Source organism: Camelina sativa, chromosome 9 (assembly GCF_000633955.1).
Source record: "Camelina sativa cultivar DH55 chromosome 9, Cs, whole genome shotgun sequence".
Lineage (NCBI taxonomy): Eukaryota > Viridiplantae > Streptophyta > Magnoliopsida > Brassicales > Brassicaceae > Camelina > Camelina sativa.
This window is the reverse complement of record NC_025693.1, coordinates 1,251,963-1,279,353: the sequence shown is the minus strand read 5'-3', so window position 1 is coordinate 1,279,353 and position 27,391 is coordinate 1,251,963. Positions and strand designations below refer to the sequence as shown.

The 27,391-nt window shown below is 34.0% G+C and overlaps 4 protein-coding genes and 1 long non-coding RNA gene across 5 annotated transcripts; 4 read left to right on the top strand and 1 right to left on the bottom strand.

Annotated features, from left to right (window-relative positions):
* LOC104710141 (putative pentatricopeptide repeat-containing protein At2g02150) lies at positions 6,761-9,631 on the top strand. Its single transcript, XM_010426695.2, has 2 exons — positions 6,761-9,382; positions 9,471-9,631. Exon 1 carries the CDS (start codon positions 6,856-6,858, stop codon positions 9,160-9,162), a length of 2,307 nt encoding a protein of 768 aa, XP_010424997.1. The 5' UTR covers positions 6,761-6,855; the 3' UTR covers positions 9,163-9,382; positions 9,471-9,631.
* LOC104710142 (uncharacterized protein At2g02148-like) lies at positions 9,908-12,124 on the top strand. Its single transcript, XM_010426696.2, has 9 exons — positions 9,908-9,998; positions 10,245-10,398; positions 10,479-10,578; positions 10,658-11,014; positions 11,120-11,282; positions 11,359-11,479; positions 11,558-11,620; positions 11,703-11,939; positions 12,023-12,124. Exons 2-9 carry the CDS (start codon positions 10,249-10,251, stop codon positions 12,122-12,124), a joined length of 1,293 nt encoding a protein of 430 aa, XP_010424998.1. The 5' UTR covers positions 9,908-9,998; positions 10,245-10,248.
* LOC109126639 lies at positions 15,021-15,503 on the bottom strand. Its single transcript, XR_002033501.1, has 3 exons — positions 15,426-15,503; positions 15,210-15,312; positions 15,021-15,126 (listed from the first exon to the last, which is right to left on the bottom strand). It is a non-coding gene; the product is annotated as an uncharacterized LOC109126639 (long non-coding RNA).
* On the top strand, positions 21,070-21,726 carry LOC109126331. Its single transcript, XM_019229833.1, has one exon. It carries the CDS (start codon positions 21,070-21,072, stop codon positions 21,724-21,726), a length of 657 nt encoding a protein of 218 aa, XP_019085378.1.
* Positions 22,185-25,617, top strand: LOC104714891. Its single transcript, XM_019229832.1, has 4 exons — positions 22,185-22,616; positions 22,672-24,279; positions 24,334-25,140; positions 25,261-25,617. Exons 1-4 carry the CDS (start codon positions 22,185-22,187, stop codon positions 25,615-25,617), a joined length of 3,204 nt encoding a protein of 1,067 aa, XP_019085377.1.

The window sequence follows — 27,391 nt, the reverse complement described above, 5'->3', positions numbered from 1 at the left end:
TGTTATTTATAAAAGAATCAGTTAGTTATTTTATCTAATCATTTAAAAGTTTAATTTTAGTTGTTTAGTACCTAACAATGTATGTTTTGTTCATATATTTATAGAAAATTATATGTTATATTTATAAAATGTAATCAAACTAATAAACTAATTGACCCGTAATTCAATCGGTCCGACTTGTTGACCCAATGACCCGAAAGACTTCCGGTTCACATTCCGGTTCGATTTTAAAGACATTGATTTATATTAAAAGCTTGGAAGGGTATTAGGTTAGATTTTATTTTGCAATTCAAAATAAAATCTCGGAAATCACGATGAAGTGTGATTAATTGCAAAGATTTTATTTCTTTTTACGCCTAACAATATATTTTTTATGCCTAACCCTATATATGGTGTAACAATAAATGGAATAATCAAAATATTTTTTTAGAAATTGTATAAATCATTGGAATATTATATTTAATAGGATTCTTTGAGATATTCTTAAGTGTATTCGTAATTTCATATAGCCATGGATTTCATCTATAACATTTATTTTCTAACCAACCTATTTTTAATATATTATATATTTTGTAACCAACTTATAAAAATTATATATTCTACAAAAAAAAGTTGTGTACTTCCGTTTTGTCATACAAAAAAAAAAGTTGTGTATTTTCTTTTTATGATTGAGAGTATATTTTAATCTCCTTTAATAACTGGTTGACGTTGTGGTTTATCAACAAAATCTCAGGAAAATAAATTGGTAATATTGTGATTGTAGATCTTTGGAAACAACGTGATCTTACGAAAATAAAGTTTGAAATATCAATTTGGAATATCCTCTTTAAGATTTTCGGTTACAATTAAAGTTTTATTTGTTACTTGTAACCAATTAATATATGGATTTATCTATAACGTATGTATAACCTATTTGTAACCATTTATAACCATTTATTAAAATTATAAAGTCTACCAAAACAAGGTTATGTACTTCTCTTTTATTAAAAAGGGGATTCACTATACTTCCTTTTTATTTGTTACCATTAATATATGAACTATCAACTTGTAACCAATTAATATATGGATTAATCTACAACTTATGTATAACCTATTTGTAACCATTTATTAAAATTATAAAGTCTACCAAAACAATGTTGTGTACTTCCCTTTTATTAAAAAGGGGATTCACTATACTTCTCTTTTATGTTACCATTAATATATGAACTATCAACTTGTAACCAATTAATATATGAATTAATCTATAATTTATCTATAACCTATTTGTAACCATTTATAACTATTTATTAAAATTATAAAGTCTACCAAAACAAGGTTGTGTACTTCCCTTTTATTAAAAAGGGGATTGGTAACATGTTGATTTTTTTTTTTTTACCATATGTATATTTTGCTCTTCTTAGTGTCTTTAGTTGTATCAATATTATTATTTTCACAGCATTTTTGAGAATAAGGCTTGGAGTTCAAAGGTATTTACAACCAATGCCATTACAATTAAAATACTTTTTTAAAAAATATAACAAAATATCAAAATATGCAAAAAAGGTTATGTTAATTAAATATGCCCCTCTGACAAAAAAGAATTAAATATTCTCTTATCAATCCAATATAATTTTCCTAAATTATCCCATTCTGAACCTAATTTTCTGCAAAACTAAAATTTTTTTTTGCTTTTACTCTATATTCATTTGAATCAATCATATTCAGTTACTTCAAATTTTTAAATTTTGAAAAAAATTTCTCCAGATTTTCCAGTCTTTAATATATAGAAAATCTAAAGAGTTCCTCTACTAAATGTAAAATATTTAATCTATAACAAGATTTAAAGTAACATTACCAAATAAAATCCCTAAAAAATACATAAAACAAAAAACTTAAATTCCTAAACAATCAGATTTCTGTATAGCAATTAATTTTATAAATGTTTTAAATATCTTATTTAATAAAATTTAATAAATTTAAATTATTATGGGATGGGTTATGATCGATATTATTATAAATTTAAAATGTCAATAATCCATCGCTACGACCATCAGTATTTTATACTAAAAAGTAATAAATTTCTATACTAAAAAGTAATAAATTTTTAAAGATATAATTTATATAGAAAATATAGGGTTGTGGTGTACCGTTACAAGATGGTCCTTACAATTAAGTCTATCGAGATTATGGATTTTAGCAAGTTATGTCTGCGGTTGGCGGGTTGTCCCAAAAACTACAAATATAAGATTAAAATAAATATATTTTATATAAATATATTTTTACATAGTTATGTATATATAATACGTGAAATATGTGATAATGTGAGGAAATTTAATTTATACCAATTAAGATATTTACAAAATATCAATATTATAANTTTTTTATTTTTTTGTTTGTCACTAAATTTTTTAAGAATAATTAATATAAAATTTATGTTAAGGACATGCTTGAGCATAACATTAACGACCATGATCTTAGCGGGTTGACCCCCTGCGGTCCAAGGAAAAAGAAATGTGGACCGACCTGTTGGACACATCTATATACATGATTATTATAAACAAACTAGTACAACTTAATAATATAAGCGGATATTAATAAGTTTTGTAATGAATTATGGCTCATCCTCCGAATATTATTTATCTTGGATTGGTGAAATTAATTTATAAAAAAAAAATTATTGTATTGTATATAAACTGTAGATTAAATTGTAGAATTAATAATCAAAATACACTATACTTTCTTTTTATTTGTTACCATTAATATATGAACTATCAACTTGTAACCAATTAATATATGGATTAATCTATAACTTATGTATAACCTATTTGTAACCATTTAACCATTTATTAAAATTATAAAGTCTACCAAAACAATGTTGTGTACTTCCCTTTCATTAAAAAGGGGATTCACTAGGCATGTCAATTAGGGCCAAAGCCCGCGGGCTGGCCTGGCCCGGCCCTGAAAAATAGCGGGCTCGGGCTTAAATATATTTGTCCAGAAAAAATCGGGGCTTTCGGGCTCAGCCGTTTGGGCTATAGGGTTTTTCGGGCTTAGCCCGACCGGGCTTAGCCCGACCGGGCTCGGGCCAGCCCAAAAAGCCCTTTAACAAATACTCCCTCCGTTTCATAATATAGGATGTTTAGAGGATTATTTTTGTTTCATAATATAAGATGTTTCCAACTTTCTATGCAACTTTTAGATTAATTTTATATTTTCTATTATGCAGTCTTGGGTATGATTGGTTAAACTTTTTAAAAGTAACTTTTTCTTAATATGTGTGTTTCTACTAAAACATCCTATATTTTGAAACGGAGGGAGTATATTGGTACTTTTTTTGTTAACATTTTTGTTTGATTGCAATATTTGATTAATAATTTATTGTAATTAAAGTTTTAAACTCTAATCCTAGGTTTTATATTTACTTAATAACCATACTTAATACTTTTAAAAAATTTATCCATGATATTTTATATGAATTATATATTACTTTATTTGGTTAAAGTATAGAAATTTTGTTTAGTCTTAAACTTTTTATTTTAAATTAAGTTGGTTGTAATGAATATAGATGAGTTATTAATTTTTTGATTGATTTTTTTATAGTGCACCTTCAAACACTGTTTTTTAAGGCTTATAAGTTTGAATTTTTTATCGGTAAGATAAGCCCGAAAAAGCCCGAAAAGCCCTATAGCTCTGTTAGGGCCGGGCTCGGGCTTTGAAATATAGGCTCAGTAATATTTCGGGCCGGGCCGGGCCAGCCCAATTGACACCCCTAGGATTCACTATACTTCTCTTTTATTTGTTACCATTAATATATGAACTATCAACTTGTAACCAATTAATATATGGATTAATCTATAATTTATGTATAACCTATTTGTAACCATTTATAACTATTTATTAAAATTATAAAGTCTACCAAAACAAGGTTGTGTACTTTCCTTTTATTAAAAAGGGGATTGGTAACATGTTGAATTTTTTTTTTTACCATATGTATATTTTGCTCTTCTTAGTGTCTTTAGTTGTATCTATATTATTATTTTCACAGCATTTTTGAGAATAAGGCTTGGAGTTCAAAGGTATTTACAACCAATGCCATTACAATTAAAATACTTTTTTAAAAAATATAACAAAATATCAAAATATGCAAAAAAGGTTATGTTAATTAAATATGCCCCTCTGACAAAAAAGAATTAAATATTCTCTTATCAATCCAATATAATTTTCCTAAATTATCCCATTCTGAACCTAATTTTCTGCAAAACTAAACAAATTTTTTGCTTTTACTCTATATTCATTCAATCAATCATATTCAATTACTTCAAATTTTTAAATTTTAAAATAAATTTCTCCAGATTTTCCAGTCTTTAATATATAGAAAATCTAAAGAGTTCCTCTACTAAATGTAAAATATTTAATCTATAACAAGATTTAAAGTAACATTACCAAATAAAATCCCTAAAAAATACATAAAACAAAAAACTTAAATTCCTAAACAATAAGATTTCTGTATAGCAATTAATTTTTATAAATGTTTTAAATATCTTATTTAATAAAATTTAATAAATTTAAATTATTATGGGACTGGTTATGATCGATATTATTATAAATTTAAAATGTCAATAATCCATCGCTACGACCATCAGTATTTTATACTAAAAAATAATAAATTTCTATACTAAAAAGTAATAAATTTCTAAAGATAAAATTTATATAGAAAATATAGGGTTGTGGTGTACCGTTACAAGATGGTCCTTACAATTAAGTCTATCGAGATTACGGATTTTAGCAAGTTATGTCTTTGGTTGGCGGGTTGTCCCAAAAACTACAAATATAAGATTAAAATAAATATATTTTTACATAGTTATGTATATATAATACGTGAAATATGTGATAATGTGAGGAAATTTAAATTATCAATTAAGATATTTACAAAATATCAATATTATAAGTTATTTTAAATTTTTTTTATTTTTTTGTTTGCCACTAAATTTTTTAAGAATAATTAATATAAAATTTATGTTAAGGACATGCTTGAGCATAACATTAACGACCATGATCTTAGCGGGTTGACCCGCTGCGGTCCAAGGAAAAAGAAATGTGGACCGACCTGTTGGACACATCTATATACATGATTATTATAAACAAACTAGTACAACTTAATAATATAAGCGGATATTAATAAGTTTTGTAATGAATTATGGCTCATCCTCCGAATATTTTTTTATCTTGGATTGGTGAAGTTAATTTATAAAAAAAAATTATTGTATTGTATATAAACCGCAGATTAAATTGTAGAATTAACAGTCAAAATACAATTATACAATCTTAAATTTAAAATAAAACGTAAAAAGTTAAGTAATAATTACAATTTAAAATTTAATGATTTTAGTAAAAAAAATAATCCCGCGATATATCAAACCTTTTGATTTGTAGACGTCTTCAAATGAAGTAAACCGCCTAACACTTTTTTTTCCAATCGTAGACTTTTTGCCATACTTTTTATTATTATTTCAGTTGGCATAAGTTTGAGCGTGATAATAACCACATATCACCCTCCTCAAGTAACTTCATTACTCTTGAGCATCTCTTTCAGTTTGGAATGTTTGTGTATGTATTAGCTTCGACTGCATAAATTTAAGAAACTCATTAGCCTCGCTGACTCTTCTTTTTTTTATATATAGAGAATTGTTAGTATTGTATTTTGATATTTTACGCTGGTTTGTTTTGGAATACATTCTTTTGAACATGGAGTTTTACGTTAATTGTAAAACCAGACAATCTTTTTAGATTTCACAATTTTTTAAAATTTGTGCTACTGAGAATACCTAAAGGTTCCAAGTAGGGGTGGACACAAAGCGGATATTCAGAATTTTGGTGGTATTCGTTATCCTCGCAAGGGAAAGGGAAACAATGTCGAATTTAGAGATTGGGATTGAGATTGATAATACATTGAAAGTTGTATTACCAAGTGTGCTTATGTAGTACACTTTTTTCCTCAAATTAAAAGGAAAATCTCAGGGAATAACTGTGTTTAATTCGATATTTCACAAAATTTGCATATCAAACAAAAATTGTAACGAAGACTGTTAGCTTTTAATTCCTTTTCTGTTATCATTTTTACACTTAAAAAAAATGAATTTTGTAATCCTATTTCACACTAGGGGTGTTATTGGATTATAATTTATTTTGAATACTTAAACAAAATAATCAAAAGTGAATAAGTGAAAAGATTTTTAGAGACTATTACATAATTTTGTTGTTTAGTTTTCTAAAATCTTTTAAAAGTACTCAAAACAATTTATGTATATTTGTGATATTTTGTATGACTTTATTTTGTGAAAAAGTGTATAAAATCATGAACGAATAACATAATAATTGAATTCACTAATAATCCTAAATTACTTTGTTTTAGTTTAGTAACACAAAACTTTGACTTTATAAAAGTTTGAATTCAATAATCCAAATTTGTTAAGATTTGAAATGACAAACTAATAACACTTAACTTTAACAGTGTTTAACAAAATCTTGATCTACATAACATTTAAAGTCTTTAAAACTCTACTCAAATCTCAAACCAATAACCCCACTAAATCACAAAACTTTTGATTATCTATATAATCAACCATGAGTTAAAAACATGTTGAAAATAAAATAAATAATCAGATATGTACTGAAGAGTGAAGACTTATTAATTTTGGGCCTATGCAGCAAAAGGCCCACCAAAGTTTAATATTTTACAAAAAAAAAAACAAAAATAGTCACTGAGGGAAAAAAGCAACAAACCCCAGACAGAGTTCATAAACCCTACTTTCTTCTTCTTCTTCTTCTTCTTCTTCTTCTTCAGTCGAATAGTTTGAGGAAGACCATGTCTAAACCATGAGACTCATTCCTTTCTTTTTGAACCTTTTCCTGAAAATGTTCTGTTCTCTTCGCAACTTTATTCACATTAATCGGAGATTCCCTCGCCATGTAAGCCCTTGCTCCTCTTCTCTCTCTCAAATCCAATCCCCTCTCTGTTTCCCTCTATCTTCTCCCTCTGAATCTTCCTTCATCTCTTGCCCTTTCGTTTGGTTCACTAGCTTTCTCTGTATCATCCGATACCCCTTCGTTAGCAAAAGCGGTGGTGGTGCTTCTTCTTATTATTCCGACGATTTCGATAGAGATTGGATCCGTAAAGTTATTCAGAATGATCTCTGGGATGATCCCGGAATCGAAAAGCTTCTTGATTTGAAATCAGCTCCGATTTGGGTTCCGAGGGTTCTCGTTGAATTGAAAGAAGACCCGAAATTAGCTTTCAAATTCTTCAAATGGTCGATGAACCGTGATGGGTTTAAGCACACCTTGGAATCGTACTGTATAGTAGCTCACATTCTGTTTTGTGCTAGAATGTATTACGATGCTAATAGTATCATTAGAGAGATGGCTTTTTTGTCTAAGAAGGCTGATGACTGCGATGTTTTTGATGTTCTGTGGTCTACGAGGAACGTGTGTGTTCCTGGTTTTGGAGTGTTTGATGCTTTGTTTAGTGTTTTGATTGATTTAGGAATGCTTGAGGAAGCTATCCTGTGTTTCTCTAAGATGAAGAGATTTAAGGTTTTCCCAAAAACCAGGTCTTGCAACGGTTTATTGCATAGGTTTGCCAAATTAGGGAAGACTGATGGGGTGAAGAGGTTTTTTAAAGACATGATTGGTGCTGGTGCGAGACCGACTGTGTTTACTTACAACATAATGATAGATTGTATGTGTAAAGAAGGAGATGTAGAAGCTGCTAGAGGTTTGTTTGATGAAATGAAGTTTAGAGGTTTGATTCCAGACACTGTCACATATAATTCTATGATTGATGGTTTTGGGAAGGTTGGTCGATTAGATGATGCAGTTTGCTTTTTCGAGGACATGAAGGATATGAGCTGTGAGCCTGATGTGATAACATACAATGCGTTGATCAATTGTTTCTGTAAATTTGGGAAATTACCTCAAGGTTTGGAGTTTTATAGGGAGATGAAGCGAAATGGGTTGAAACCAAATGTTGTGAGTTACAGTACTTTGGTTGATGCATTTTGTAAGGAGGGTATGATGCAACAAGCCATCAAGTTCTATGTTGACATGAGAAGGGTTGGTCTTGTGCCTAATGAATATACGTATACTTCTCTCATCGATGCCAATTGTAAAATCAGTAATCTCTCAGATGCCTTTAGGCTGGCTCATGAGATGTCGGAGGTGGGTGTGGAATGGAATGTGGTCACTTACACTGCACTGATCGATGGCCTTTGTGATGCGGAGAGAATGAAAGAAGCTGAAGAACTTTTTGAGAAAATGGATACAGCTGGTGTGATTCCAAATCTTGCAAGTTACAATGCTCTCATTCATGGTTTTATAAAGGCAAAAAACATGGACAAAGCTTTAGAGCTTCTGAACGAATTGAAGGGGAGAGGTATTAAACCGGATTTACTGCTCTATGGAACTTTCATTTGGGGTTTGTGTGGTTTAGAGAAGATAGAGGCAGCTAAGGTAGTGATGAATGAAATGAAGGAATGTGGAATCAAAGCGAATCCACTGATCTACACAACGTTAATGGATGCTTACTTTAAGTCGGGAAACCCCACTGAGGGATTGCATTTACTTGACGAGATGCTAGAACTTGATATCGAGGTCACACTTGTTACATTCTGCGTTTTGATTGATGGATTGTGCAAAAACAAGTTAGTTTCTAAAGCTATTGATTATTTCGAGAGGATAAGTAAAGATTTTGGTCTACAAGCTAATGCAGCGATATACACAGCGATGATTGATGGTCTATGTAAAGATAATCAAGTCGAGGCTGCGACAACTCTGTTTGAACATATGGCTCAGAAGGGTCTGGTTCCGGACAGAACGGCTTACACATCGTTAATGGATGGGAAATTTAAGCAAGGGAATGTGGTAGAGGCTTTGGCTTTACAAAACAAAATGGCTGAGATTGGTATGAAGCTTGATTTGCTTGCTTATACTTCGTTAGTTTGGGGACTATCGCATTGCAACCAGTTGCAGAAAGCGAGATCCTTCCTCAAGGAAATGATTGGGGAAGGGATTCTCCCTGATGAGGTTTTGTGTATTAGTGTCTTAAAGAAACACTATGAGCTTGGATGTACACACGAAGCTGTAGAGTTGCAGAGTTATCTGATGAAGCATCAGCTGTACATTTGAACTCGAAAGATTCAATCTTTTTGCTCTTTATCAGACTGATTCTTGTTTCTCCTGAAGAACAAGAAACCAGACTACGGAGTCTCCAGCCTAAGCTTCTCCTGAAAAATCTACAAGATTCATCATAAAACAATCTTGTCAGCTACAGTTTCCCAGTTTGGTTCAAGACTAATCTGAGGAGAAAGCTTATCGACGAATAAATTGTTCATCGAAAAAAGCAGAGGTACCAAACTAATCCAATATTGGGTGCTTTGTTACTAAAATCTGAGTTGAGTCTGTGTGATAACGAAGATTAATTCTTTTTGTTGCAGACTTCAAGGCTCTAAAGCTAAATGGAAAGGATGAGAGAAAGTAGTGAACTGAACATTATGAATCAATTTGCTTGAAGATGGGTTTTAAGGGTTCTTCATTGTTTGTTTTTTTTTTTGTATTGTTGCATTGAGGAACCAATAAAAAATCCCCAGTTTTGGTCTGTGTACATATTTTTTTCTTCTTTCTTTTCCCCAAAAATGTAATTTTCACTTATTGATGATGAATAATTTAGTTTAGTATTGAACAAATTATCTATTTTTTTTCATTAAGCAGATGAGCTTGAAAATGTATGAATTATAAATTAAGCAAAATTAGTCATAGAGAAGGTTATTACAGTAATATTTTTTCAGTTTTTATTATGTTGCCCAAAATAAAATAAAAAATGTACTAATATTTAATAGAGTTGCTTAATAAGTAGTTGTTGTGACTTGAGAGTTTCCAAGACTGAGTGTAGGCTGGCTCGGAAACAGGTGTGGGAGATTTAGAGCGAGGTTCGGAGATCTCTGTCAGCGTACGATAATCTCCAGGTACGGATTCAGCTTCGGATTCTCTCTTTCTCTTGAACCCGGTTTGTATAACCGTTTAATCTCTCTCTCTCTCTCTGTCTCTCTATCAAACACGAATCGATCAGTAGAGTTAAAAAACCTCAAAAGCTCTGAAGATGCAATCTCCAGATGATTCTGCATCTTCTCAACTCGAATCTGTAATCGAAAATGGTTGAATCGTTTCTGAATTTGTGTTTTTGTGTTTTTTGAATTGTTCTGTGGTAAAAGAGAGATGGGAGCTAGGGTTCGAGTGCAGCATTACAATTTGGGATCAGCTGATTCCTACATCGGCACTTCTCTTCACGATCTTAACTCCGTTGATGGTTCGGCGAGAGATATCGACGACGATAGTTTGAATAACGACGGCGATTCCTCTTCTGCGGTGTGTATAAATTTTCTCAGTTTTGGTCTCAATTTTTTTTTTTTAGGGTTTGTGTAACTGAAATTTGGGGTTTTTGGCAGGACTGTATGCATGAATCATACAGAAACCCTATGCAAATCCACGATGAAGTTGTTGAAGAAGGTGGATCTAACATGGAGAACAACATGTTAAGCATTGAAGGTATTATTAAGGAAGGATCAATCAATCTCAGTATTTGGATTGGTTTCGTTATCATTGATTTGGTTTTGTTTTGTTTTAGATGTTTCACCGATTGAATCAGCAAGAGCGAGATTTCTACAAATCATCGTGGACTACTTTATTACACAACATGTGATTGAGGTTTGTGAGGACAAGCTTGTTCTTGATGTGGTTTTTGATGGACGGGATGATGATCTTAATAACAAACTCAAGAGGAAGTCTGATGATATACAATATGAAGGTGATCCCCGGTTTGCGTTACCGTTGATGTATGTTGCGAATTTGTATGAGACTTTAGCTGCTGAAGCAAATGTGAGGCTTGCTTCGTTGAATGGGATAAGGGAAAAGACTATTGGGGTTTCTCTGGAAGCAGCTGGTGGCTTGTATCGGAAATTAACTAAGAAGTTTCCTAAGAGAGGTACAATTTTGTATCTGTTCTGATGTTTTTGCAAATGTGTGATTATGTTTTGAGGAGCATTAGTTGATTATGTATGATTTGTCTCTTCTATGGTATATTTTACAGGTAGTTGCATGTTCAGGAGAAGAGAACTGGCGACTTCTGTTGAAACAAGAACAAGATTTCCAGAATTGGTAGTACATGACGAGAAACGAGTTCGTTTCGTGGTGGTCAATGGTTTGGATATTGTTGAAAAGCCAGATGATTTGCCTAATGAAGATGCTGAATGGTGAGCAATCATCATCAAGACTTTTTACTATTGTAAGTTATCTACTTCAGTATATAATTGGATGTTGTCACTACAGGTTTAAGCGATTAACAGGCCGTAATGAAGTGGCTGTCTCTGCGAGAGATTATAAATTCTATTGCCCTCGACCCAAGCATAGGCGTGGTCAAAATTCTGTCTCCAGCATCCATGGCTTGCCTGTAAGACCAATCAACTCTCTGTTTTATAGCTTTGAGTTCGAAGAACAAGTGACAGTGTGTTTGTGTTTTGTTTTGCAGACATTTTCAGGTATAGAGTCTTCAACGTTAGCCAATACACAAGGGTTTCGCTCCGATAATGAAGTATGCGCATACTCTTTCCGAATCTACATACTATGGCAAATTCTAATGTTAATGATCTTTCCAAAATTGATCATAATTGCAGGAACATCACACTCCTTCTCCTTCCAAACATCATATGTCGTCTTTGTCTCATCAATTTCACCAATCTATTCAACAGAGCCACCACCATCATCAATCTATTTACCAAAGTCAACACGCAGCCACACATTTTCCCGGTCAGAACCATCAATGTGACCCTGAACTATCTCACACCCACCAGTCACCATCTATTTCACAGCACATGGCTTGCTTGCAACCCCTCACTGGAGGCCATGTAATGGTACAAATCTTCCATAATATATATCCCGATTGTATCATTTCGATCTCCATTCCGCATATATATGTTCATCTGTCTTTCCACAGCCAACTAGTCCCGCAAAATTCTGCGACCAATGTGGAGCACAGTACTTGAGAGAGACATCCAAGTTCTGCTCAGAGTGTGGTTCCAAGAGACTCGGGATATAGTCAAGAGAGACAAATCTTTGCTCAATTCTCCCATTGGTGAAGTCTGAGCAAGTTTACTTGGCACAGAAGTAGCTAACCTAATTGTGTTCCTAATTTTGATTAATGCAGATGTGTTACCGTTTATATGGTTGTGGCTATGTAATATGTACGTGCCTATATATTCTGCCTAGCTGATATCTGATCAGTACATGAAATTATTGTCAAAAGATGTGATATGACCCCCCCAAAAAAAAAAAAGTGTATTACAAAAATGAAATGCAAAAGGTGTTTTAACTTGTAATAATTTTAAAACGATTACATGAACGAGTCTATGAAATGAAAAGAAATATGCATTTTCTTTTTAAATATAACATTGACTAAAATTATAGATTTCTTTTTTGTTTTAATTGTTTCATATTATTTTTAGTTATTTTCGAGAACAAATACATCTGAAAATTGAAGATATTTAACATAAATTAACAAAATGCTTCCGTAATATATTCAAGGTATATATTCTCCAACATAACAATTATTCAAGGTATATGTTCTCCAAAATGTTTCCGTAATTCAAGGTATATATTCTCCAAGAACTAATGTATAAAATATGATTGGGTATTAGTTCAAAAAAAAAAAAAAAATGATTGGGTATTGAAAATACTAGGACTCAGACAGGTGATGTTGCAGGGAAGTATTTTAGAAAAAAATAAATAAAATTTAAAATTTAAAATTATACACTATGAAATCATTTAAATGTAATAAAATAGTTTGAATACATAAACATTAAACATAAACTGTTACTAAAAACACAACCATCAAAATGAAAACTTATTACAAAAAATATTATGTAAAATAGACGCAACTTTGCAAAAAATATTATTTAAAGTATTATAAATATAAGGTTTTTTATGAAAAATTATGGTAAAGCTACAATTAAAAAAATCATTATGACAAAGTGATCCTAACTGAAAATATTAAACTAATGGCTGTAATGAGTAAATATAAATTTCTATTAAATAATTACTAGATTTTAACCCGCGGTACACCGCAGGACAATATTTTATAACAAAAAAAACTAAATTTTAAATTGTATTTGTTTGTTAAATTTGTTTTTTTAATATTTAAGATTGTATATTAAATTTTAAATTGTATTTGTTTGTTAACTTTGGCAGATCGATATCAAATTAAAACATTTTATTTTTATCACATTTCAAACTCAAAACAAATTAAAAATAAATGTTGTTCACCAAGTATTGTCTTATTATATATATTCTAGTTATTATATTTAACCCTTGAAAAAATTATTCTCACATTAGTTTATCAGCATATTAGTAATCATTAAAAACATTTAATTGTTTCATATCAAACAGTATAGTTATTATTAAATCTTAGGGTTTTTAAAGGAAAACAAAAAAGATATTTTCTATATNTTATTGTACGGTATACCACAGATAATATATTAAATCAATACAATTAACAAAAGATTACATTAGTAAGTTGAAAAAAAAAATCAAAAGCAAGATTAATATTAAAATAGTGTATTAACAAAAAAATAAATAAAAAAATTTTCTGCGGTATACCGCAGGTTATAATCTAGTTAGTATTAGTTAGTGTGCCATTGACCATATATTCATACAAGATAATGCCAAATTAACATATTTAACTAGATTTTAACCCGCGGTACACCGCGGGACAATATTTTTATAACAAAAAAAACTAAATTTTAAATTGTATTTGTTTGTTAAATTTTTTTTTTTTAATATTTAAGATTGTATAATTATATTTTGATTGTTAATTCTAAAATTTGACCAGATGTATGTGGACACGACAAGAAAATTATTTAGTTTTCTTTATGATAATATTACATTTTACCATATTGAATTTCTTATTGTTACATGTTTTTAGATTTAACCCGTGAAATTTTTTTTTCTTACATTATTAGTTTTTAGAATTTTTGTGTTTTTAAATTTCATCCATAAGTTTTCAGTGTTTTTACATTTAACCTGTGAAAGAATTATATATGTAAAATTTATCGTGCCCTATACCGCGGTTTAAATTCAATGTTTTTAAACTCGGACCGTACCGGTCGCTCGGACCCCAATCCGGTAGACATTCCGGTCCGGATTATCTCAAAAATCCAGAAAGATAAAAATCCGGAAAAACTCGCTGAAAATCCGCGAACCAGTAGTTGAACCGGCAGATCGATATCAAATTAAAACATTTTATTTTTATCACATTTCAAACTCAAAAAAAAATTAAAAATAAATGTTGTTGTTCACCAAGTATTGTCTTATTATATATATTCTAGTTATTATATTTAACCCTTGAAAAAATTATTCTCACATTAGTTTATCAGCATATTAGTAATCATTAAAAACATTTAATTGTTTCATATCAAACAGTATAGTTATTATTAAATCTTAGGGTTTTTAAAGGAAAAAAAAAAGATATTTTCTATATAAGTAAAACATTGTTTTAGGAAATTATAAATTAAATTGTTAGAGATTTTTAAGAGTCTAATTTTTTTTTGTTCAATTATTTAGAGATTAATTTTGTAAATAAGTATAATTTAAAGAGAAGAGGAACAAATATACTAAAAAATGTTAATATAGATATATTTATATGTATTTATTATTATTGTAACCGTTTAAACAAAATAATCAACATTTGATTTATACGTAAAGATTAAGTTATGTAGTATGCTGGTATTGGACAGTAAATTAATATAGTTTTTTTAGAAACATGACAATAATTAAAAATCTCTCAAGCAGCAGTTACAATAATAATATAGACCAGCATACTAACTCAATATATCTCCTCCTCCAGCCTCTGTTTTTCTAGTCTCTCTTCAAATTGGAGTGTTTAATCCGGTAAACTTTTTTTTCCATTCTCCAAGTCTGTATCGCTTTTATAGTTGGGAAAGAATTAAATTAACATCTCAGTTTAGTCAGAGATTGTAGCTCGTTTGGCTAGGTTCTCACTCGAAGGTCTATGAAATACCGGAGCTAGGATCCCAATTATAAGATCTGTACACAAACATCTACTTAATTAAATAATGAAATTACAACTATTTAACCTAGAATATTGAAAAAATTGGGATATTACTTACCAATCAACATATATGGGACTTAGATCGGGTGAGATGAAATTGTCTGCAAGCATGTGTTAGAGAGAGTCTCTATGAATCTCCATTCACAATAGATTTCTATTCCCTAAAATGATAAAATAGAGAATAGTAAGATTATTTGCACCAAAAAAAGAAGAGAATTGTAAGATTTAAATATAAAAAAGAGAAAATTATAATTTTAATAACAAAAATTCTCACATTTTCGTTGGTGTACTACAACCAGTTATAGGCAATTAAAAATTATATAACCAAGAGAACAAATGTGTGTTTTATGGGGTTTTAAGTAAGCAGTGTGTTTTTGGCGTTTGCTAATAGTAAATGACTAAATTCAGTTTAGGTGTACAATATTTATAGGCTAAACAATCCGTTCTTCTCCTCACCCAAAATATTTGACTTAGCAACTAAATTTGGAGAAAATCTTTCCAATCTGTTTTCTTTAGGAAGTATAATATTATTACGCATTTAACTCTCTTTTTTTGGCAAACCCGCAATTAACTCTTTTTTTTGGAGTATTTATTTTTTGTTGTTAATTTGGAAAATAAAACAATTTTTTTTGGGCAAGTTGTTTCTAAAAAAGTAAAAAGCATAAAGTCAGAGATTTTGGGAAAGGAATATAGCAAATCTCGTTTGTGCAAATTTTTTTTTTCAATTTTTTTTTAAAATAAAATATTTAATACAATGGCATTCCTGGTAAATAATTTTAAACTCCAAGCCTTCTTTGATAAAGTTGCTGTGAAAATAATAATATAGATAATTAAAAACAGAATAATATAAATTTAAATATTAAAATAGTTTTTAACGAAAAGTTACGATAAATAGATGCAACACAACTATAAATTATATATTACTATAATTATTTCTAAAATTTTAGTTAGACTATAGAATAACGTTGAATATTGTATATTAATATTCAAATTATTTAGATTAAACATAAAACGGAAAATTTATTTCAACGAACAATGATTTGTTAGTTACTGATGAAAAGACAAATATATAGAAAGTTCAAAAGACATGACTATTTAAATAGACACACCTATTAGAACGAAAAGTTGTGATGAAAAAATATGAATAAAATATAGTGAAAAGACACAACTCTAAAATGAATAGATACAACTGTTTGATTTTTTTTTTTTAAAGAATAAAAACAATTTTCTTACAAAAAAATACTAAGCAGTCACAACTGTTGTTCGTATTTATTCAGATTGTTATTCTTATTTTTAAATATTAAACTATTTTTTTTAACAAAAAGTGATGATAAAAATAGACGCAACTGTAAATTCTATATTAATTTATATTAAATTTCTCTATTGCTATAATCATTTCTAAATTTTAGTTAGATTATAGAATAACATTGAATATTAGATGTTAATATTTAATTATTTAGATTGAACATAAAATGGAAAATTTGTTTTAACGAACTTATTATTATTAAATTTGGGCTTATCTTGGGTTTTTAACTAAAAACCAATTGGCAATTAGTAGATTGACCCTAACCCTTTATATATTAATGATAGTCCCTTTAAACTTCAGATGTAGGAATTGGTTTGTATCCCAACAATCTCCCCTTCAAACCAAGGACCACATGTGGGATATTAACACGCCTCCTCGAGATGATAACTCCATCTCAAACCGATCCCACTTGGACCAACAATAAACCCCTTCTTGGGCTCCCATTACTCGGGTTAACAAGAGGCATGTCCGTATCCACTTTTCTAGGTCCACCAGAATTTTTAACCTTGGGCTCTGATACCATATTAAATTTGGGCTTATCTTGGGCTTCTAACTAAAAACCAATTGGCAATTAGTAGATTGATCTTAACCCTTTATATATTAATGATACTTCCTTTAAACTTCAGATGTGGGAATTGGTTTGTATCCCAACAATTATTTACCGATGAAGAGACAAATATAAAGAGAGTTCAAAAGACATGACTATTTAAATAGACACACCTATTAGACCAAAAAGTTGTGATGAAAATATATAAATAAAATATAGTGAAGAGACACAACTTTACAATGAACATATACAACCGTTTGAATTTTTAAAAAATTATGAAAATGTGCTACGAAAAATCGCAAATGTTGTGTCCGCACTTGATTTCACCTAATAACCCATATAAACTGCTTTTAAATAGAAGACATCTTTATTACTATATTGAGAAGTCAAATTAAAAATTTCACTATATAATCCATCTAACTCTTGAAAAAAAAACTCTAGGTATTTTCATGAAATTTTTATATTTAAAATTAACTAAAAGTTGTAAATTAGATTTGTCACTCCAAAAATCTTTTGTTAAATCAAGAATTGGAGGAATATTTTTACTTTTAAAAGAATGAATGTCAGAGAATAATTTAGATAGATGTAAAAACTGTTGGCATTGAAATATTATATTATTTTGTGTCATGGCAAAAAAATGGAAACAGTTCAATAAGACAAATATATCTAGATTCCAAAAGATACGAATATTCAAATAAAAACAACTCTACAATGAACAGTTGCAACTTTACAAAAAAAACTTACAATGAACAATCGCAAGTTTTTGTAAAACACACATTTAATTTTTCTATAATTTTTTTTTTTAAATATCCAAAAGGTACGGTTGAAAAAACACATCTTTTGGTGGCATTTATTCTTATTGCTATTATATATAGACATTAAATTTTTATATTTAAAATTAACTAAAAGTTGTAAATTAGATTCATCATTCCAAAAAACTTTTGTTAAATCAAGAATTGAAAGAGTTTCCTTACTTTTAAAAGAATGAATGCTAGAGAATAATTTAGAAAGCTATAAAAACTGTTGATATTAAAATTTTATATTATTTTGTGTCATGGCAAAAAAATGAAAAAAGTTCAAACAGATAGATTTCAAAGGATACGAATATTCGAATAAACCCAACTCTACAATGAACATTTGCAACTTTACAAAAAAACTGTTACAATGAACAATCACAACTTTTTGTAAAACATACAATTTATTTTTTTTACAGGTTTTTTTTTAAAAAATTATCCAAAAGGTACGATTGAAAAAACACAACTTTTGGTGGCATGTATTCTGATTGGATTTAAATATATTAAAAGTCAAATCCAAAAACTCAATATGTCATCCATCTAAATATTGGAAAAAAACTCTAGGTATTTTCATTAAACTTTTATATTTAAAATTAACTAAAAGATGTAAATTAGATTCATCATTCCAAAAAAAAAAAAAAAAAAAGTTCTCTCAAAAAAGAATGGCGATTGCGACGGCGCTTTTAGGGTTTTAGGACAACGATCGCCGCATGCTCCATAGGGGTTGTCGGGTGGATCTCAGGAGAATTTTATGGGTTCCTCTGGTCCTTTCCTCCCTAGTGTTGCGGGAAACGAAGGGCTTTCAAGGTTTTGTTGGTTTTTTGGTTGGGGAATCTGTGGCCTTCAAGTCGAGGGATTCTCGAGATCTCCGTGTGGGTCTGTTTCTTTTGCAGGCGGATCGGATTTCATTTAATGATGGAGATGTTAAGGTTTTCATGGTTTATTAGGTTGGCATCGAATATCTAATTTCCAATTTTGGATTCTCGGTGACGGAAGGTGTGGGATCTCTGGGATCTGGTTTAATTGGGTGCTATGATGGTATTTGGGTTTTTTGGAAAGTTCAGTATCAGATGGGTGCGAAGGATCTGGGTTACGGGGGGATTCGATTACCATTTTTGGTGAGATTATGGGCAGATTTTCTATTGGGGTGGATCGGAACCTCTCTGATTGGTATTGACTTCCCGATTTGGTGCTACCTTAGGTTGCGACTGGTCTTATAGTGTTGCGGGATCTCTCGAGCAGCTATCATTTCTTATTTTGCTCGCTCCGGTCCTGTTTTTCACTTGTTTCACTTCTGTCTTTGGGTTTTTTCGCTGTCTCAAGGCTCTCTCGTGGGGAACGGTTTGGGTGGTCAGTCGGAGATTGTCTCCAAGCCACGGAGGAAAATCAAAATCTCATATTTTGATAATTCTGATCTCATTGCTGGGTACTCCAAGACAGTTTTGGGGCGCTGTTTCAATCCTTCCAGGCAGGATATGAAATCGTTGCTGGTCATGATGCCACGGTTCTGGCAGGTTGAGGGGCGTGTTGCGGCAGCTGATTTGGGTTCGGGAAAATTCCAGTTTGATTTTGATGAAGAGGCTGACATCATTAGAGTTATGAAGATGGAGCCTTTCCATTTTGATTCCTGGATGGTGTCGATGGTCCGATGGACACCTGTGGTGGATCCTAACTATCCATCGTCCCTGAAGGTCTAGATCCGGGTGACCGATGTGCCCATTCAATTTTGAGAAGAACCCACTTTTCGCGATATTTGATCCGCTCTAGGCACAGTGGAGGATGTGGATATTGATCGAGGGAGAATTTGGGTCTCTATTAATGGTCTTCAGCCGCTCTGTTTCGAAACGGATGTCAAGTTGTACAATGGACAGGTCACGGTTGTCAAACTTAAGTATGAGAAGGTTGTTGGCTGGTGCAAGCTTTGCTCTCGCTTGTGTCACGACGAAACGGTATGCCCACTGGCGAAGACAGTTTCGGCTACTGAAGGTCGAATTAGCCCTGAGGCTGATAAGGATCATGGGGAGATGCTGAGTTACAAAGGTACAGTGCTTGCTGATGCAAGGCGGGGAGCTGGTTCTAGTAAAGGTGGGCGCAGGGGACAATCTTCTGGAGGTCCCAAGTCCAGACCGGAACAGACCTCCTGCAACAAGGGGAGCTCTGGTTCCGGGACTTCTCAACCACCTCGTGGCAGACAAGGGGCTCCAACGGTTCCGCAAAGGCACCAGAACCCTTCTACTTTGGCTCCTGGTCCCTCGATGGTGTCTAGGTCTTCTGTCCCTGTAGAGGTACGACAGTCTGAGGAGTCTTCTGGGTCCCAAAAGGTTGTCAAAAAGGCATTGTTCCAGGATGAGAAGGGTGCAGAGGTTCCTGTGGTAGTTAATTCGGGGGGTGAGGAGGCTGTTGAAGAGGGTCAAATTCTGTCAGGAGATCAAGAGATCTCACGGATTGCTTCATCCACCTCAGTCACTGCTACGGTGGATCATACCTTGGTGACAGGTCATGCGTTGGTATCGAGTTCACAGGAGCAACGCCCGAATGTTGTGCAGCAGGGGGTTTGTTCCCCACAGGGTGTTCCACTTTTGGTTCTTCTTGGGAGCTTGCCTACGGGTCTGGTTGTGGAGGATGGCTTGACTGGGGTTATTGATCAGATGGAGGTTGGAGAGGAGGTTGATCGAGAGGTCTGTAATGAGGTTGCAAGTGGGGAACTGGTTGGTGATCAGGAAGAGGGTGCTCTCTCGGAGGAGGACTTAGGTTGCGAGGATGGAGATGAGGTTGAGGGTCGCCTTCAGGGCTCTACCACGCGAGGTTCGGGTGTAAGGGGTCGACGAGGAAGGGGTTCGGTGTTGCGAGGGATCTCTACCAAAAAGTGGAATGCACAAATGCTTCTCTCTCCACGGAGGCGTCCTCCTCATGGGCCATCTTTAGGTGAAACCGGTCAAGACTCCAAGGCCCAGGAAGGGGTGAAAGAAGGCCCAGGTGGGGGAAAGCCACCAAAACCAAAGCCTGTTAAATGAATGTACTAAGTTGGAATTGCCAGGGGCTTGGAAATAAGGCCACCATAGGGAACCTTAGGGATCTCTGGAATAAACATAGGCCATATTTTTTATTTCTTATGGAAACAAAACAATCATTTTCTCATTTGGAAAAATTTGTAGGCCATTTTGGCTATAGTGATTTAATAACTGTGGAACCCATGGGATGTAGCGGTGGTTTGGCTTTATTTTATAATAAAGACTTTTTCAATGTTTCAATTTTAATGAAGTCTAATCGAATGATTGATGTTGAAGCGGTTTTCAAGAGACGTGTCATTTATTTAACATTTGTTTATGGTGATCCTGTTCCTAAGAACCGGGATTCGGTCTGGGAAAGATTATTACGGATTAGTTTAACTCGGTCAAATCCTTGGTTTATGGTTGGGGATCTAAATGAATTAACTGGAAATCATGAGAAACGAGGAGGGAAGCTTAGGCCTGCCTCCTCGTTTCTCGCTTTCAATGGGATGATTAGGGACTGTGGTTTCTTGGATTTTCCCTATTTGGGGGATTGTCCGTCCTGGCGGGGATGGCGTGATAAGAAACCAATTCGGTGTCGGTTAGACAGAGCTTTAGGAAATGAGGATTGGCATGATTTATTTCCAGACACGGTTACAGAGTATTTACCTATGATTGCTTCTGATCATAAGCCTCTTGTGGTTAGCATTGGGGCGAAGAGGCCGCGGGGGCGTAGGAGCTTCATGTTTGATCGCCGTTGGGTGGGTAAACCAGGTTTAATGGATGTGATCTCCTCCGGTTGGTCAGACAAACCGGATCAGGATTTTTCCGGGAAAATTATTAACTGTAGACGAGAAATCTCTCGATGGGGTAAGTCACAGGCTCCGTTTGGACGGGAATTAATTGAGGACCTTAAGCGGCAGTTGGAGATGGCTTAGGCCAATGATTCATCAACCCCGGAGATGATCTCGGACCTTAATGGCCGCCTACGGGAGGCTTACCGGGATGAAGAGATCCACTGGTATTTAAAAAGTCGGAACCGGTGGATGCGGGTGGGGGATAAAAATACTAAGTATTTTCAAGCTCAGACCAAGCAGAGACGGGCCCGCAACAGGATTGTAGGAATTTTTGATGAACATAATGTCTGGTCGACGGAGGACGGTGCAATTTGTGACACGGCGGTTTCATATTTCGAGGAGTTATTTTCCTCGATATGTCCGACCAATTTTGAGGAATCTCTACGGGAAATTGACACGGTTATTACCGAGGCAGAAAATGCCCGATTGACGGCCCTGCTACGGAAGNTAAGAAACCAATTCTGTGTCGGTTAGACAGGGCTTTAGGAAATGAGGATTGGCATGATTTATTTCCAGACACGGTTACAGAGTATTTACCTATGATTGCTTCTGATCATAAGCCTCTTGTGGTTAGCATTGGGGCGAAGAGGCCGCGGGGGCGTAGGAGCTTCATGTTTGATCGCCGTTGGGTGGGTAAACCAGGTTTAATGGATGCAATCTCCTCCGGTTGGTCAGACGAACCGGATCAGGATTTTGCCCGGAAAATTATTAACTGTAGACAAGAAATCTCTCGATGGTGTAAGTCACAGGCTCCGTTTGGACGGGAATTAATTGAGGACATTAAGCGGCAGTTGGAGATGGCTCAGGCCAATGATTCATCAACCCCAGAGATGTTCTCGGACCTTAATGGCCGCCTACGGGAGGCTTACCGGGATGAAGAGATCCACTGGTATTTAAAAAGTCGGAACCGGTGGATGCGGGTGGGGGATAAAAATACTAAGTATTTTCAAGCTCAGACCAAGCAGAGACGGGTCTGCAACAGGATTGTAGGACTTTTTTGATGAACATAATGTCTGGTCAACGGAGGACGGTGCAATTTGTGACACGGCGGTTTCATATTTCGAGGAGTTATTTTCCTCGATATGTCCGACCAATTTTGAGGAATCTCTACGGGAAATTTACACGGTTATTACGGAGGCAGACAATACCCGGTTGACGGCCTCTGCTACGGAAGCGGAGGTAAAACATGCTTTATTTATGATGCATCCGGACAAAGCTCCGAGGCCGGATGGAATGACAACCTTATTTTTTGAAAAGGCATGGACAGTTGTCAAGGATGATATGGTGGCTTTGGTTAATCAGTTTTTTGAGGAAGGTGAGTTTGATAAAAGCTTGAACCAAACGCATATCTGTCTCATCCCGAATGTGGCAAAAACGACCCGGATGACGGAGCTGCGCCCTATCAGCTTGTGCAATGTGGGATACAAGATCTTGTCAAAGGTCTTATGTAATCGGCTCAAGTCGATCTTACCCGGTTTAATCTCGGAAACACAATCAGCGTTCGTCCCTGGACGTTTGATCTCAGACAACATCCTGATAGCTCAAGAGATGTTCCACGGTCTGCGAACCAATAATTCATGCAAGGGGAAGTTTATGGCAATCAAGACAGATATGAGTAAGGCGTATGATAGGGTTGAGTGGGATTTTGTGGCGGCACTACTACGGAAGATGGGGTTCGCGGAGATTTGGATTTCATGGATTATGTTTTGTGTCTCATCGGTGGAGTACAAGGTTCTTATTAACAGGCAACCAAATGGTCAGATTGTTCCGGCACGGGGTTTACGGCAGGGTGACCCGCTCTCCCCTTACTTGTTTATCTTATGCATGGAGGTCCTGATTGCAAATATTCGAAAGGCGGAGGCTGATAAGCGGATCACTAGTATTAAGGTGGCAAATAAACGCCCGCAAATAACACATTTGCTGTTTGCGGATGATAGTCTGTTTTTTTTCAAAGCGGATAAGGAGCAATGTGGTGTGGTTCTGGATATACTCAAACAATACGAGGCTGTATCGGGGCAACAAATCAATTTTGCAAAATCTTTGGTCCAGTTCGGTCATACTGTAGATGACCGTGTCCGGTCGGAGCTTCATGGGGTCCTTGGGATCTCGAACTTGGGTGGTATGGGCTCGTATTTAGGGATTCATGAAAGCTTGGGAGGGTCCAAAACAAAGAATTTTTCTTATGTCAGAGACCGTCTTCAGAATAGGACAACGGGTTGGACGGCAAAATTGTTGTCCAAAGGGGGCAAGGAGGTGATGATCAAGTCCGTTGCGACGGCCGTCCCCACTTTTGTGATGTCTTGTTATCGTTTGCCTAAAACAATTACTTCAAAGCTTACCAGTGCCGTGGCAAAGTTTTGGTGGAGCTCTAATGGTCAGTCCGGGGGTATGCACTGGATCGCTTGGGAAAAGCTCTGTTGTAGCAAGCAGATGGGCGGTTTGGAATTCAGGAATGTTGATGATTTTAACACGGCCCTCTTTGCCAAACAATTATGGCGACTGATTGAGTTTCCGGACTCGCTGTTTGCCAGGGTTTTCAAAAGTATATACTATAGGAACTCTGATCCTTTGGATCCAATACGGTCCTACTCCCCTTCATATGGGTGGAGAAGTATTGTATCTGTTCGATCTTTGGTAAATAAAGGGCTTATTAAACGGGTTGGCTCGGGTGACACCATCTCTGTATAGACTGATCCCTGGGTTCCAGCTCAATTCCCAAGACCAGCTTTAAGTAACGGTCCTTTTAAGGACCCAACTATCCGTTTGACACAGTTTATGGATTCTCAGTCGAATTCTTGGCGTAGGGATCGGCTCGTTGAGCACTTTGATCCGGGGGATGTTGCTCTGATTGAGGCTATTCCTTTTTCTAGCCTCCCTTTGAAAGATTCCTTAGGGTGGCATTTCACCAAATCTGGTAAATATTCAGTTAAATCAGGGTACGAAACGGCACGTTTGGGAGTGCCAAATACTTTTCAAGCATTGGGTTGTGGTCCTGAGATTACCCCACTTCTTGCTAAGGTTTGGCAGGTTCACTGTCCCCCAAAAATAAAGCATTTCATGTGGCAAGTTTTGTCGGGATGTGTCTCCGTTTCTGCTAATTTGAGTAGGCGGGGCATAAGTTGTGAGGTTGGCTGTACGCGGTGTGGGGCGGAAGTGGAAACCATTAATCATGCTATTTTTAGGTGTCCACCAGCTCGTCAGGTCTGGGCTTTGGCTCATGTTCCTGTCGGGCCTCTCCATTTTCTGACAGATTCAGTCTATGCTAATGTAGACCATTTTTTGGGTTCTACGAATCCGGGTTCACAGGTCCAGATTTTTCCTTGGCTCATGTGGTATATCTGGAAAGCTCGGAATGCTCGGGTTTTGGAGAATCAAATGGACCAACCTGATGATATTGTGCGACTCGCGCAAGGAGAAGCGACCTCCTGGCTACAGGCACAAGTGGACGATGAGGTTGAGGAGGTTCCCTCCCACCCGATAGTCCCGTCTATTCAGGTGCGCGGACGTCCCGCTTCCCTCCCGGGGGTTTACCCGGGTTATCGGTGTTTTGTTGATGGTTCTTGGAAAGAGACAGATGTTTATGCAGGAGCAGGATGGGTTTGTACTTCTTTGTAGGGATTGTCACCTATTCTAGGTGCTACTAACTACCGGCGTAGTCTATCTCCGTTACATGCCAAGATTGAAGCTTTCATCTGGACGATGCGGTGTATGAATGGCCATGACTTCCGTGACGTGGCTTTCTTTACAGACAGTTCGGACTTGGTGAAGATGGTGTCTTTCCCACTTGACTGGCCGGCCTTTGCAACCTACTTGGAGGATATTAAGTTGGATCGAGAGGAGTTTTCTTCTTTCTCTTTATCTTATATTTCTCGTAATGCTAATGTTAAAGCGGACTCTTTGGCACGTCAAACGCGCCTATCTTTGTTTCATGTTTCGTTTGTAAACAACTTTCCGCCAAATTGGCTCACTTGAGCTGATTCTTTTGTTGACAAAAAAAAAAAAGATTCATCATTCCACAAATTTTTTGTTAAATCAAGAATTAGAAGAATTTCTTGACTTTTAAGAGAATGAATGCTAGAAAAAAATTTAGAAAAATGTATAAACTGTTGAGAGTGAAATTTTAGTTGATTTTGTGTCATGGCAAAAAAATGAAAATAGTTCAAACAAACATATATATATATATATATATATATATATTTCAAAAGATACGAATGTTCCAATCAACACAACTTTACAGTGAACAATTGTAACTTTTCATAAATAACCGTTTTAATGATCCATCACGACTTTTCAGAAAATATCCAAAATGTACGATTAAAAAAACATAACTGTTGGTCGCATTTATTCGGATTGTTATTATTATATAGATTATGATCATCATGATGGTCTTAACACCGTCTGGTACATAAACAACGACTGAAGGGTCCATCAACTTTGCAGTGATCGCCTTCAAAGCGCTCAATGTAGTTGCAGATGAAGGCACACTTGTTATCACTCAAGCACGATTCTGAGAAACGGTTGCTCTGTATCTTGCATATTTTATCCGCCATACTCATCTCTATATAAAAAATATATTTGATAATGTATGTTAGTAGTGTATATATATATATATATATATAACAAATATGTATACTAAGATATAAACAACCAAATTCACATCTCTGTATGTATGAAAACTTAGATACTAGAGTATTGAATCTGCAACGGCAACAAGAAGGATGAAAGAGATCAGGAGAAGGGCTGAGAGAACACGTCGAGAGAGCTGCATTATTGGAGAGAAAGAAAGTATGAATATTTTAGAGAAATCGTTGGAAATAATTAAGTGTTGTGTAGGAAGAAGAAGTTGGTGGCACTATACATACTACAAAAAAATATATCCAAAGACACAAAATATTTTGTACCTATGAACCATATTTGGTGGTTATTTTTATAGCACTGGAATTCCACAACAAATTTTGGGCTATAGCATTGTAGCTATTTCTTCTCGTGGCTATTCGTGGAAAACTAGCCACGGATTTATCACAACATAGTTTGGAAAATTTGTACCTATAATTTTGTAGCTATTTTATGTTCTGGTTCTTTTGTGGTTATTTTTGTCTTGGATATATGCCAATTGTTTTGTGGCAAATTTAAATAATTTATTAAAAAAAATTTCATTCAATATTGAGAGAGCTTCATTTTTGGAGAGGAAGAGAGTATATAAATATTATAAAGCGATTGTTGAAAATAATTAAGTGTTGTGTAAGAAAAAGAAGGGAAGAAGTGGGTGGCACTATATATATATATATATATATATATATATATATATATATATATATGTGTGTGTGTGTGTCTAAGAAACATATATATTTTTCTAAAGCAAATTATCTTAATCTAAAAATAGTTGTATTATAGAAAGCATTCAAAAATTTATTTTGTCTTTTTTATCACATATGCCATATATTCCTAAAATGTATTTATGTATTTTAATAAACATAATTCACATAAAATTATTATTACATATTATTTTATGTTATTATTCTAATTAAATTATATTCTTTTGTTACCTTGTGCTTTGAAATAGTGTTCCCTTTACATAATTATTTAACCATATTAATTTTTTTGTCTTTTTTTTTTAATTTCTTTTCATTTAAATACAAAATTAACATCAAATTAATATGGTGTACATATAAAAATTTAGATAATAAATTCTGAGCTAGGGCTTGCTTGCAATCTCTGACTCGAGGCCATGTAATGGTACAAATCT

What these genes read in the sequence shown, in the direction of transcription:
- LOC104710141 (XM_010426695.2), top strand. Translation starts at nt 6,856, where the DNA reads ATGAGACTCATTCCTTTCTTTTTGAACCTTTTCCTGAAAATGTTCTGT.
- LOC104714891 (XM_019229832.1), top strand. Translation starts at nt 22,185, where the DNA reads ATGATTGCTTCTGATCATAAGCCTCTTGTGGTTAGCATTGGGGCGAAG. An exon ending in TTGTATCTGTTCGATCTTTG is followed by an intron (nt 24,280 to 24,333) that starts GTAAATAAAGGG and finishes ATCTCTGTATAG; the next exon opens with ACTGATCCCTGGGTTCCAGC. An exon ending in CGATAGTCCCGTCTATTCAG is followed by an intron (nt 25,141 to 25,260) that starts GTGCGCGGACGT and finishes ACTTCTTTGTAG; the next exon opens with GGATTGTCACCTATTCTAGG.
- LOC104710142 (XM_010426696.2), top strand. Translation starts at nt 10,249, where the DNA reads ATGGGAGCTAGGGTTCGAGTGCAGCATTACAATTTGGGATCAGCTGAT. An exon ending in CCTAATGAAGATGCTGAATG is followed by an intron (nt 11,283 to 11,358) that starts GTGAGCAATCAT and finishes TTGTCACTACAG; the next exon opens with GTTTAAGCGATTAACAGGCC. An exon ending in TCACTGGAGGCCATGTAATG is followed by an intron (nt 11,940 to 12,022) that starts GTACAAATCTTC and finishes GTCTTTCCACAG; the next exon opens with CCAACTAGTCCCGCAAAATT.
- LOC109126331 (XM_019229833.1), top strand. Translation starts at nt 21,070, where the DNA reads ATGATTGATGTTGAAGCGGTTTTCAAGAGACGTGTCATTTATTTAACA.